This window comes from Salvelinus sp. IW2-2015, linkage group LG2 (assembly GCF_002910315.2).
Source record: "Salvelinus sp. IW2-2015 linkage group LG2, ASM291031v2, whole genome shotgun sequence".
Taxonomy (NCBI): domain Eukaryota; kingdom Metazoa; phylum Chordata; class Actinopteri; order Salmoniformes; family Salmonidae; genus Salvelinus; species Salvelinus sp. IW2-2015.
In genome coordinates, this window is record NC_036839.1 from 4,030,565 (window position 1) to 4,042,615 (window position 12,051).

The following is a 12,051-nucleotide window of genomic DNA, read 5'->3' on the forward strand; positions in this document are numbered from 1 at the left end:
TCATGCAGTAAGGAACCGTAGACTATGTGGACTTAAAATAAGGTTGGATTTATGGTAATGCAGAATGGGTATGATGAATTTATACTTTTTCTATTCAAGCAATATGGAACTTTGGACTGTATGGACTTAAATAATATCAAGTTTTGTTTTAGGGGAAGGCGAAGATGAGTGAGGGTGACCTTTTTTCTTTATGAATGTTTATTTATTTAATTTGAAGATTGTACATAGAAATAGAAATACCAAGGTTGTTTTTAGTTTTAGTTTTATATGGCCTAATTGTAGAGGTTGGGTATGTTATTACTTAAAAGCTGTTATATAGTGTGGCCCTTGTGAACTTAGTAAATATGAATAGATTTATTGTAAGGATAAAGGGTTATAGAATTAAAAACCTGCCTAGGTTCTCTATTGGAATAGGCCTATAAGATCCTAAAATAATTGGGGTCATTACCCTTTTACATTTAAAAAATAAATCTCAATATAAAAATGTAAACAATGATTATTTTTCCGATACACACCGGCAAATGGATTAGGTTTTGTCAACAGGGTTGTTGTCTCTATTAGTGTGTGGRGGGCTGGTTAACACTGGGATAAACTGATTAAAGTTAACGGTAGAACCAACACAATAACTGGCTCATGGAAGCACTTCTCTATGCCAGATAGAGGTATATTATATATTTCTATATAAGCTATTTATGCTACCTTTTATATTCTTGATCCTAATGATATAGGCCTAGGTGTAAAACAGCCGAGGTGATAGAGCAACGACCCTGGAATAAAAAACAAAATGTGTGTGGGTGGAGAGAGGGTTGGTTTTATAGGTTTACTTGCTCTGGATTGTCAGTACTGCTTGTATTCTTGGCTATCGTGCCATGCCTGTGTCAGAGTCGATTGTAAGTTGTAWTCCTTTATGGGCAGTGTGATGCCTAAGACTAATGACTGCAAGTKAAAATTTGAGGCCGTTAGAATCTATGTTCCTTTTTCCTTTTTTTGCCGGAATACAACAGGATATAATGAGGACTACATGAAATATGTCTAGCATGTAATGGACATAAAAAAGGACTGGTCTTGTACATTTACATTTAAGTCATTTAGCAGACGCTCTTATCCAGAGCGACTTACAACTTGTGATATATTTAGGTTGTTTTCTCTTCATTTTTTCAAAAATCTTCCAACAATTGAATCCAATGAAGTGAGCAGGCTGGGCTGACATGCTTATATTCTTGCCAGGCCTATCTAAATATGAGCATGCGTTTATAAGATTGTGCTGTTATTATTTCTATCAATATTTTCTGTTATTGTTACTATTATATTTTTTTCTGACTGTCTTCCATGTTATTTGGTTAGTTCTCTTAAAAAGCACCCACGAAGATATTTATGTTATCATGGGACTGCCCATATTTCCCTCTGGCCAACGCCAATTGGCGGCCAGGGGTTTGCCTTTGGACGCAAAAGTGCATCCTGAGTCAGGGAGATGGTGAAAACAGACTTTTCTTAGTGAAAACAGACCTAGATATGGGGGGAGGTTTTAGTGGGTGGAATATTAGGACGATTGGAGGTTTAAAGTTTGCAGCTATAGTATGCTTAACAGTGCAAATATTAGTGTACAGCTATATGGACACTTAATCATCATGGTGCTTTTTAATGGTAAGTTTACAAACATTGGTTGTGGTAAGTATAATTGAAACGTGGGTATTATTATGGTAAGTGGGGAAATAAGTATAGCCAGTTAACATTGGAATGGCTTAGCAGATCATTAAACAAGAAGAGCAATGTTTACATGGCTAAAAGATAAATAATATAATATACATTGCTTACAGGAAACTCATTCTACAAATATAAATGAGGTTGGGTGGGAAAAGGACTGGGAGGGAGAAATATATWTTTTTTTCATGGGCAAAGAAACTCAAAAGGGGTGACTTTACTGTGCAAACAGATCCACAAGGAAGATGGATTATTTTAAATATGCTATTGGACCAAAAACAGATCTGGCTAATTAATCTATATGGGCCAAATAATGATGATCAACACTTCTTCGAAAATATATATAAAAATCTATTGAGCTCACAAGCAACTAATGAATCTATTATTATGGTGTGAGATATTAATACGGTTTTAAGTACCTCAATGGATCGTAAAGGAAATCACTCTTCAAACTATCACCCTCAAGCACTAAAGGAGATCACGAAGATCATGGATACATTAGAACTAGTTGATATATGGAGGCTGAAAAACCCTGACCTAGTGAGATATACATGGAGGAGGCTTAATCAATATAGCCGTCTTGATTACTTCCTAGTCTCATTCTTGCTGGCATCAAATGTTTAAAAACGATTAATAGGAGACCACCATCTAATTGGCCTCCATATAACTTTCCACGTGGACAATTGGAAATTTAATCAAAGRCCATTTGTTGACATACACAACAAAATAATTAATAATTGACTTTCTTCTGCACAACATGGGTACAGCAGATGCCCTTATTGTATGGGACACTTTTAAATGTAATTTTAGAGGACATTCAATACAATACTCATCATTAAAACTAAAGCAGTTTATGTCAAAAGAGATTAGATTAATAAAGGAAATCGAGGAATTAACAGCGCAGGTAGTTGGTGTAGTGACTTTGGCTATACCGGATTAAGTGATATGACARGCTATTCTATAAAATAATTTCTCTGTAATTAATATTATCTGATTAAGCTAATCAGGTAAATAATTAACTAGAAAGTCGGGGCACCACGAAATAATGTTTATAGAGCTGTTATCTTCCGAATAAACTCTTAAAGACCTGGTAATCTTTTACATCAGTAGCAGTCAATATTTAATCGTCACCTTATTTAGTCTCATCTGAAAGTTGTAAATTATTGGTCATCTTCACAAACCGTGGCTAACAAGTTGAATAAGCAATACAAAATTTGTTTTAATTATTTATTTACTAAATACCTGAATTACATATACACAGAATATATCATACATTGATTACAAATTATGTCAAAGGAAAATGTCCCTAGTGGACGGAACAGATATGACAGCTGGTTACACAAAGAAAGGGTGTTGGGTTTGAGTCAAAGAGCGGGAAAACTGAGGAGCAAAAAGGTTTTGTGTGTCTCTATCGGGCCGTAGGCAGCTATGCTATCGTAAATACAGTTTATTATGCATTCTAAATTACCGCCCATTTGGAAAAGGAAAATGCAATAAATATTTACTCTGAGCTGCGCTTCAATAGGTTCGTCGTAGATGGGAGTCCGGGAGTCTGGGTTGTCCTTTGAAGAATGTCTGGTGGTAGAACGGTTACTTGGTAGTACCGTTGTTGTGTGGTAGAACAAATACTCTGTCCGTCCTCTCCTAGCCCACGTCTACAGTTGCTGCGCTAACGCAACGGCTAGGAGGTTTCACTTCTTTAGTGAATAAGGGTTCAAAGTTCATACCAAGTTGCCATGCTATATGCTCATGCTATATTCTGGCTGGTATAGTCGAAATTCATCCTTCCGGCGTGTAGGTCGTCACCTTGAAATTCGATGCTAATTTCGTTAGGTTCTTGCTGAGGTTGGCTTAGTTCTGTCGGTGGTCTTTGTCTTTTCAACGTGGGGTCCACACGTCCTTGGAACAGGAAGTTACATTTTCGCCAACCGGTTTATATTGTGGTGAAAGAAGGGCGTGTTTCATAGTTTACAACCCATGTCTGTTCACTTGGGCGGGGCCTGTGAGTGAGCAGAATGGTGTTCTTCTGACAAACCGTTCTCTCATTAAGAAGCTAAAAATTACATTTAATCTTTTCACAAATAGTTTCATATTTAAATATTCAAATTGCACAACAATTCCATGTGAATCTGATAACTAGAATGTGTAGATTTTCCAAGATACAATTTATGTCATCCTATCATCAGTAATCATGTCTCAGACGCCAACTGAACTGACATCATATTCATTAAGTCCCAACGCATATTTTCACCTGGTTGGATTACCGAAATATGGTTCCATTTCCCATCTTTTGATGTCACCAGACTCTCTCTCAATGTTAACAAAGGCTTTACTAGAGTCACATTGGTAGAGTAGAGAGGAAAAAGGGGAAAGGTATTTATGGGGATCATAAACCTCCCCCATCAGGCCAACGTCATGACAATGGTAAGGAAACTGTACTATAGAGGCACATCGTGGATGAAACAAAAAGAAATGGAGGTACTTATTCAAGAACGATCAAGTGTAATATATTACAAATATAAAGCGAATTGGATAGAAAATGGTGAAAAATGCACCAACATTTTCTTGAATCTTCAACATAGAAATCATACCAAAAATAATTTACAGAAACTCGTTACAAATGAGTCATCCATGGTTCCTCAAATTATATTTTGAAAAGTTTTCTTTTCAGTCTCCTCCATTTCCACTGAATGATGTTAACTGTAAGGATTTCTTTCCTAATAATAATAATGTAAAATTAAGACATTTACAGAAAGACCTGTGTGAAGGCCAACTTACAGAAGAAGAACTTTTTGATGCAATAAAAACATGTCAGTCTGGAAAAACACCAGGGCTTGACGGTATACCAGTAGAGGTATATCAGACCTTTTTTGATGTACTCAAAGATCAATTATTAGCATGTTTTAATTGCTCCTATACAAATGGTAGACTTTCAGGTACTCAACAAGAAGGTCTGATTTCATTACTACTAAAACAGGACCCAGGTGGTAATGTATAAAGATCCAGTCCATTTAAGAAACTGGAGGCCTCTTACATTTCAATGTCGTGCTGCGAAAATCCTGCCAAAATGCGTAGAACGTAGAATAAAAAAGGTTTTACCAGATATTGTTCATCCTGATCAGACAGATTTTTTACATTGATGATATATTGAAGTGAATATACGACAGTTACTTGAAACAATTGAACATTATGAAACATCAAAGATACCAGGCCTGGTCTTCATAGCAGATTTTTAAAAGGCTTTTGATAAAGTACGACTAGAATTATATATAAATGCCTGGATTACTTTAATTTTGGTGAGTCTCTTATACAATGGGTTAAAGTTATGTACAGCAACCCCAGATGTAAAATAGTAAATAATGGTTACTTCTCAGAAAGCATTTAGCTTTCATGAGGATTAAAACAAAGTTGTCCGTTGTTTCCATATCTATTTATTATGGCCATTGAAATGCTAGCTATTAAAATTCGATCCAACAAGACCATCAATGGGTTAGAAATCGAGGGGCTAAAAACAAAAGTGTCAATGTATGCCGATGACTCTATTTTTTTATTCTAAGTCTGCAATCTGGATCCCTGCACCATTCTCATTGAAGATCTTGATCACTTCTAGCCTCTCTGGATTAAAACCTAATTATGACAAGTGTACCATACTACGTATTGGATCGTTAAAAAATTGTGTTTACAATACCTTATAGCTTACCAATTAAATGGGTGGATGGTGAAGTAGACATACTTGGTATTCACATCTCTGAAAATATAAATGAATTTACCACAATAKATTTCTATAGAAAGTTAGCAAACATAGATAAGATTATGCAACCATGGAGAGGTAAATACTATTTATGTAAAAAATCACATTGATTAACTCTTTGGTCCTATCACAGTTTACTTACTTACTCATGGCYCTGCCTACTCCAGATGACACTTTTTTTTAAATCATATGAGCAAAAAATATTACGTTTTATTTGGAATGCTAAGCCAGAGAAATTAAGCATGCCTATTTATATAATGAATATGAGTTTGGGGGGCTAAAATTATTAAATATTAAAGCTTTAAACCTCTCACTAAAAGCTTCACTCATACATAAATTATACTTAATCCCAAAATGGTTCTAAAATGGTAGATTATTAAGGCTCATCCTTTGTTCAAAAATGGCCTTTTTGCCTTTATACAGATTACAACTTCTCATTTCCGACTAATTGAAAATWAAATTTTGTTTAAAGTATCACCCTTAAACAATCCATACAAAGCTAGTTACAATTTCAGTTTTATCCTCCAGAAAATATACAAATGCTATGGTTAAACTCAAATATGCTGATTAATAAAAATATTATGGAAAAAAGTTACTTTTTTAATTATATGAATATAAACGGAGGAGTTATGTCCCATATGCAGCTATCAAAATATATGGGAATGTCTGCTCAATCCAAATTTACAACCAACTGATTGCAGCAGGCAAGCGGAAAAGGGAGACGGTAGGGGACTTGTTTGCTTGACATAAAGATACAAATTGGCTGAAAGGAACTGGCATAAATAGAAAAATAAATCAGTTGAATTTGAGGACAAATATGTTGACAGCTGTGCCATACAGATTGCAAAATAAATGAGAAGAGTTTTGACATACCAATTCCATGGCACATGGTTTATGAACTGGTTCTGAAAAACGACACTTGATTCAACACTTCAATTTAAATTATATATAATTCTTGCCACCAACGGAATGCTATATATATGGGGCATACAACAATCTCAGCTCTGTAGATTTTGCTGTGAAGAGACAGAATCAATAGATCATTTATTCTGGTATTGCCCCTATGTAGCTTGTTTCTGGTCACAGGTTCAGGAATGTTTTTTTTTTTTAAGTCAAAAATCCACAACATGCAATTAAAATGACCCTTACAAATAGCAGTGTTGGGCGATTTGGAAAGCCATAGTCAGTCAATAAATATTATAATCATACTCCTGGGAAAGGTGTTCATCTTTAGCTCACAATCTGGGGGCACTATGAGATTAGAAAGGTTAAATGTATGGAAAAAAATATAGGTTTGGCTTTTTCAAGAGAGGCTTTATTACTGCCACTTTTAGTGAGTTTGGTACACATCCGGTGGATAGAGAGTCGTTTATTATGTTCAACATAGGAGGGCCAAGCACAGGAAGCAGCTCTTTCAGTAGTTTAGTTGGAATAGGGTCCAGTATGCAGAGAGGCCATGATTATTTTCATCATTGTGTCAAGAGATATAGTACTAAAACACTTGAGTGGCTCCCTTGATCCTAGGTCCTGGCAGAGTTGTGCAGACTCAGGACAACTGATCTTTGGAGGAATACACAGATTTAAAGAGGAGTCCGTAATTTTCTTTCTAATGATCATGATCTTTTCCTCAAAGAAGTTCATGAATTCATCACTGCTGAAGTGAAAGCCATCCTCTCTTGGGGAATGCTGCTTTTTAGTTAGCTTTGCGACAGTAAAGCAAAAATACATTTTGGATTGTTCTTAATTTACTCAATTAAGTTGGAAAAATCGGATGATCGAGCAGCAGTGAGGGCTCTTCGATACTGCAATGTACTGTCTTTCCGAGCTAGTCAGAAGACTTCCAGTTTGGTGTGGCGCCATTTCCATTCCAAAAAGTAATACTCTTAGTAAAAAATCTTTAGTTTACAATCTGTAGAATCTATGAGAATAGAAAGATTCCAAACTTTTATGAAACATCACAGCACAGTTGAAACATATACTGGATGATTTTCAGAGATAGATGGGAGGGGTTGAGGGTAGCTGAGGGGTGGGACAAAAAATATATAATTAATGTAAATGTACCATGTCCATAAAATGTATATAGTATGTATAAACTGGAAGTAGAAGTCTAAGTATTGTTGTCCATTAGTTTAAACCAATTACGGGAGGGGTGTTAGGGTTAGGGGAATAAAGAAGAAAAATATATCTTWAAAAATATATTTAAACTAGTTGTTCAACAGGAAAATGTGTTACTGTTAAAACTATAATTATTCTAGGTCTGCACCATAGTGCATATAGATGGCAAGATGTCCTGAAGAAGAGCTCCTGGCCTATCTGTCAGACTGACTTTCTCCCTGCCAAACCATCGATTCCTCTCTCTCCGCTCAAGCCAAAGCAGAGACATGCCTTTCCAAACTGCTTCTACTTCTGTCTGAAGCTGACTAGACACCATTCGCTTTCCATTTTGTATAAGTTGTTGTGCTTGTTTTTGGGGGGTTTTGCAAGCGGTTCTAGATTCTACGTAGTAATGAAATGCTCCATAAACTACATCAATTATTATTGTTAGGCTATAGTTTATGCTACTGTCCCATAATGTATTACCAAAGTGACGAGAATCAACATGAATGACATTTTACTTCTCAAACTTTATTTTACATTTTGCAACACATTTAAGAAAATCAACACTTTCAATAAAAGTTTAGTCGACAAAGGCCAAAACCTAGGCATTAATCAAATCTTTGTTATTGTTTTTACCCCAGGTTGCAGATTCTGAGGGACCATTTCACCTACTCTCTCTACGTCAATGTGTGCCGCTCGCTATTCGAGAAAGACAAGCTGCTCTTCTCCTTCTGCCTCAACGTCAACCTGCTCATGCACGACAAGCTGGTGGGTTAGCTTTACAACAACGTTCTCAAAATATTGTCAGAACCATAGACATGAACACAGAACCTCTGTGTATGTATTGGTTTATGTTTGGTTTATTGTATATGGCCACAACTTTCCCATAGCATTATCACACCGTCACTGCAAGGTTATATTAATGCATAACCACATATTTCCTTCTCCATCAACAACTTCTCTTGACTAATATCATCAATACACACACACACACACATGGCAAGGGCGCAGTTGTAAATGAGAACTTGTTCTCAACTGGCCTACCTGGTTAAATAAAGGTGAAATAAAAAAATATATATATTTCCAGTCAGGAGCATATGGGTCTTAGCTCTCCCAGGATCCCAAAGCCTCACATTCCCAGCAAAGCTCCAGATTGACCCTTTGTCTTTCCCCCCTCTCCACCCAATCCTCCACACCAGGTGGATGAGAGCGAGTGGCGCTTCCTGCTAACAGGTGGCGTGGGCCTGGACAACCCCCACGCCAACCCTTGCACCTGGCTCCCCAAGAAGGCCTGGGATGAGCTTTGCCGCCTCGATGAGATGGACTGCTTCAAGGGCCTGCGCAAGGACATGTCCCGTATGAAAGACGCCTGGAAGGAGGTGTACGATAGCCCGGTGCGTTACTGTAGCATTGCAATACAATATAATACGATTTTTATGTTTAACTATGTGGTCTGTAGATACACACACACAGACAGGTAGGCAGACAAGAGCACGCACGCATGCACACACACACACACAAACAAACAAACACATCCAATACAATTAACTTTCCTCTAACTTTAAATAGGTTTCAGCCACAGACAGTGAAGGTACCTACCTCGTGGACAATGAAATCAGATCCTTACTCCATATAACTCTAAGAGCAAAACAACTCTCAGACGTCTGATGTAAAAATGTGTTCAAAAGTATCCGGGGATTATCCCTCCTCACTCACACCATCTCTCTCCCTACCCGGCGCAGCGGTTCCACGCATTAACCAAATACATCGGCTGGCCCCGCTGCACATCCCAGATTGCTTCTCTTACCACTTAATTACATTTGATTAATCTTGCTACAGGTCAATAAAGAACTCCCAACACACACGCACGCACGCACGCACACACACACACACACAAACACACACCCACGTACCTAAAACAAATGTGATGCCAAATCGTCTCCATTATACGTGGGGATAACCTGATTATGGGCACCGCGTAAATGCAATCCCCTCCAGATTTGCGTCTGATGAATGCAAAATGGCCATGGATTCCCTCATTATTAAGGGGAGTATTAAAGCTCACGTTTAGTTATATAAACAGCCTGTGAGGCTCGTGTCGTTTGGCTACCGTGGTTCAGACATTTGGAAGGAAACACTATGCTCCCATTGGGCTCTACTCAAAAGAAGTGCACTATGTAAGTAATAGGGTACCATTCCACTTTTAACACCCCACTTTTTTTTCTCGCAAAGCTGGCCCTGGACATGGGGTTTATTGGAATTCAGTTGCGTTGTAGGGAGTTCTTCCTGGTTTGTCTTAATGTTGTAAACAAGAATTAGGCTAGTTGGTAAAAGGTGAAGAATATGAGTGTGTGAAGCAAGCTTTTTAAAGTTTTTATATCAATGCTGTAGTTTAGAGAGACGAGGGGATTAGTTATTATTAAAGCATCAATCAAATGTCTTTGTATGTAGTGAGTATGTGATATTGTTAATAATAATGTGTGTGCGTGTGTTCATGTGCAGACTCCCCACCACACACCTTTCCCAGCAGAGTGGCAACAGAACCTTGGACAGTTTCAGAAGATGCTGGTTATACGCTGTCTTAGACCAGACAAGGTGAGTTACCGCGCACGCACGCACGCACACACACACACACACACACACACACACACACACACACACACACACACACACACACACACACACACACACACAGTCAAATCCACATTCTTCACCCTCCTGCCTCCCAGGTCATTCCCATGGTGCAGGAGTTTGTATCGGACAGTCTGGGGCGTCAGTTCATCGAGGCGCCCCCCTTCAACCTGGGGAAAGCATTTGGGGACAGTCACTGCTGCGCCCCCCTCATCTTCATCCTCTCCCCCGGTTCTGACCCCATGGCCGCCTTACTCAAGTTTGGTGATGAGCAGGTATGGATAAGCCTGGGTACCAGTCTGTTTGTGCCATCATGCCACTCATTGCCACTCCATTGGCCCATTTCTACCTAGGTTTAGCCTAAATGACAATTGTTGTGGAAAAACAACCATCCTGTTTTGCTTGTCCCTAGCTGGTCTTGTTGCTATAGATGTTTTACAGAAAAAACACGAGTAGACACGCAGAGTAGATAGATCACAGATTGATAAAGCTTGTAGATTTCTACAAGGTTAAAATATCCTTAAATGTTTCAAGTCATTATCATGCTATAGCTAGGCAATTAATGGTACGTTTGTCACTCAATCTTTGGGATTCCCCTTGTAAAGCAGCCTGTTGACACGTGTGTATGCATGCGTGCCTGCACGCGTGTGTCTGTACGCGTGTGTCTGTATGTGTGTGCGTGTGTCTGTCTGTGTGTTCCCCAGGGCTTCAGTGGAAACAAGTTGACCTCTCTGTCTCTGGGCCAGGGCCAGGGCCCCATCGCCATGAGCTTGATTGAGACGGGCGTGAAGGAGGGCACCTGGGTGGTCCTACAGAACTGTCACCTGGCCACCTCATGGATGTCCACTATGGAGAGAGTGTGTGAGGTCAGAGGGCAGCTTGCACTGTGATGACACACCTCAGTCTCAATATTATAATAATCATTTAGTTAGTTAGTTTGGTGTGGGGGTTACAGAGGCACTTAACCAGTTTTCCCCTTCAATGCTGCAGGACTGTTTTGAGAATACTGATTGGAATATGTTCAAAGATTTATCCACCCAGGACTCATCCATCAACACTGAGGAATATACATCGTCAGTCACAGGCTTCATTAGGAAATGTGTTGATGATGTTGTACCCACAATAACAATCCGGACATACAGTAACCCAACCAAAGACATTCAGGCATTCAATGTTAGCAGAACAAACCCCGATGATTTGGTGGCGTACAAGGCAAGTAGGTACGATCTCCGTGAATCCATTAGGCAAAAATAGACAGACACAAACTTGAATCAATGTTCGACAACTCAGACTCTCGACGCATGTGGCAAGGACTACAGACTATCACGGACTACAAAAGCAAATCCAGCTGTGTGGTGCCCACCGAAGCCTCCCCTCAACCCTAACACATCTGAACAAGAGGAACACTTTTTTGAGAATGCTGTTCATTGACTACAGTCAGGGTCGGGCAAAAGCGACATAGGGGGTCAGGCAAAAGCGACATAAGCGGTCGCTTAGGGCCCCAGGCCGCTAGTCTTCCCACGACCCCCCCAAAAATAATACAAATATATATTTTTTAGGAACTCAGTCAACTTACTGTTGAGAGTTAGAATAGTAGTAGTTCGAAATTCGGTTGTGCACATCTTTACTAACCGTGAAACTTCAACAAAACAAGAAACGAACAACGAAACGTGAAAGTCGTGGTGCACAAAAACACTCACACAAACAATATCCCACAAACACAGGTGGGAAAAATGGCTACCTAAATATGATCCCCAATTAGAGGCAACGATTACCAGCTGCCTCTAATTGGCAACCATACAAAACACCAACATAGAAATATTGAACTAGAACACCCCCTAGTCACGCCCTGACCTACTACACCATAGAGA

General features: G+C 38.8%; 1 protein-coding gene across 1 annotated transcript in view; it reads left to right on the forward strand.

Moving 5' to 3' along the window:
* dnah7 (dynein, axonemal, heavy chain 7) overlaps positions 1 to 12,051 on the forward strand; it is a 184,405-nt gene that overhangs the window by 139,411 nt on the left and 32,943 nt on the right. The window contains 5 exon segments of the mRNA XM_024000724.2: positions 8,191 to 8,317; positions 8,749 to 8,943; positions 10,052 to 10,144; positions 10,279 to 10,455; positions 10,885 to 11,046. Coding sequence (XP_023856492.1) covers positions 8,191 to 8,317; positions 8,749 to 8,943; positions 10,052 to 10,144; positions 10,279 to 10,455; positions 10,885 to 11,046 — 754 coding nt within the window.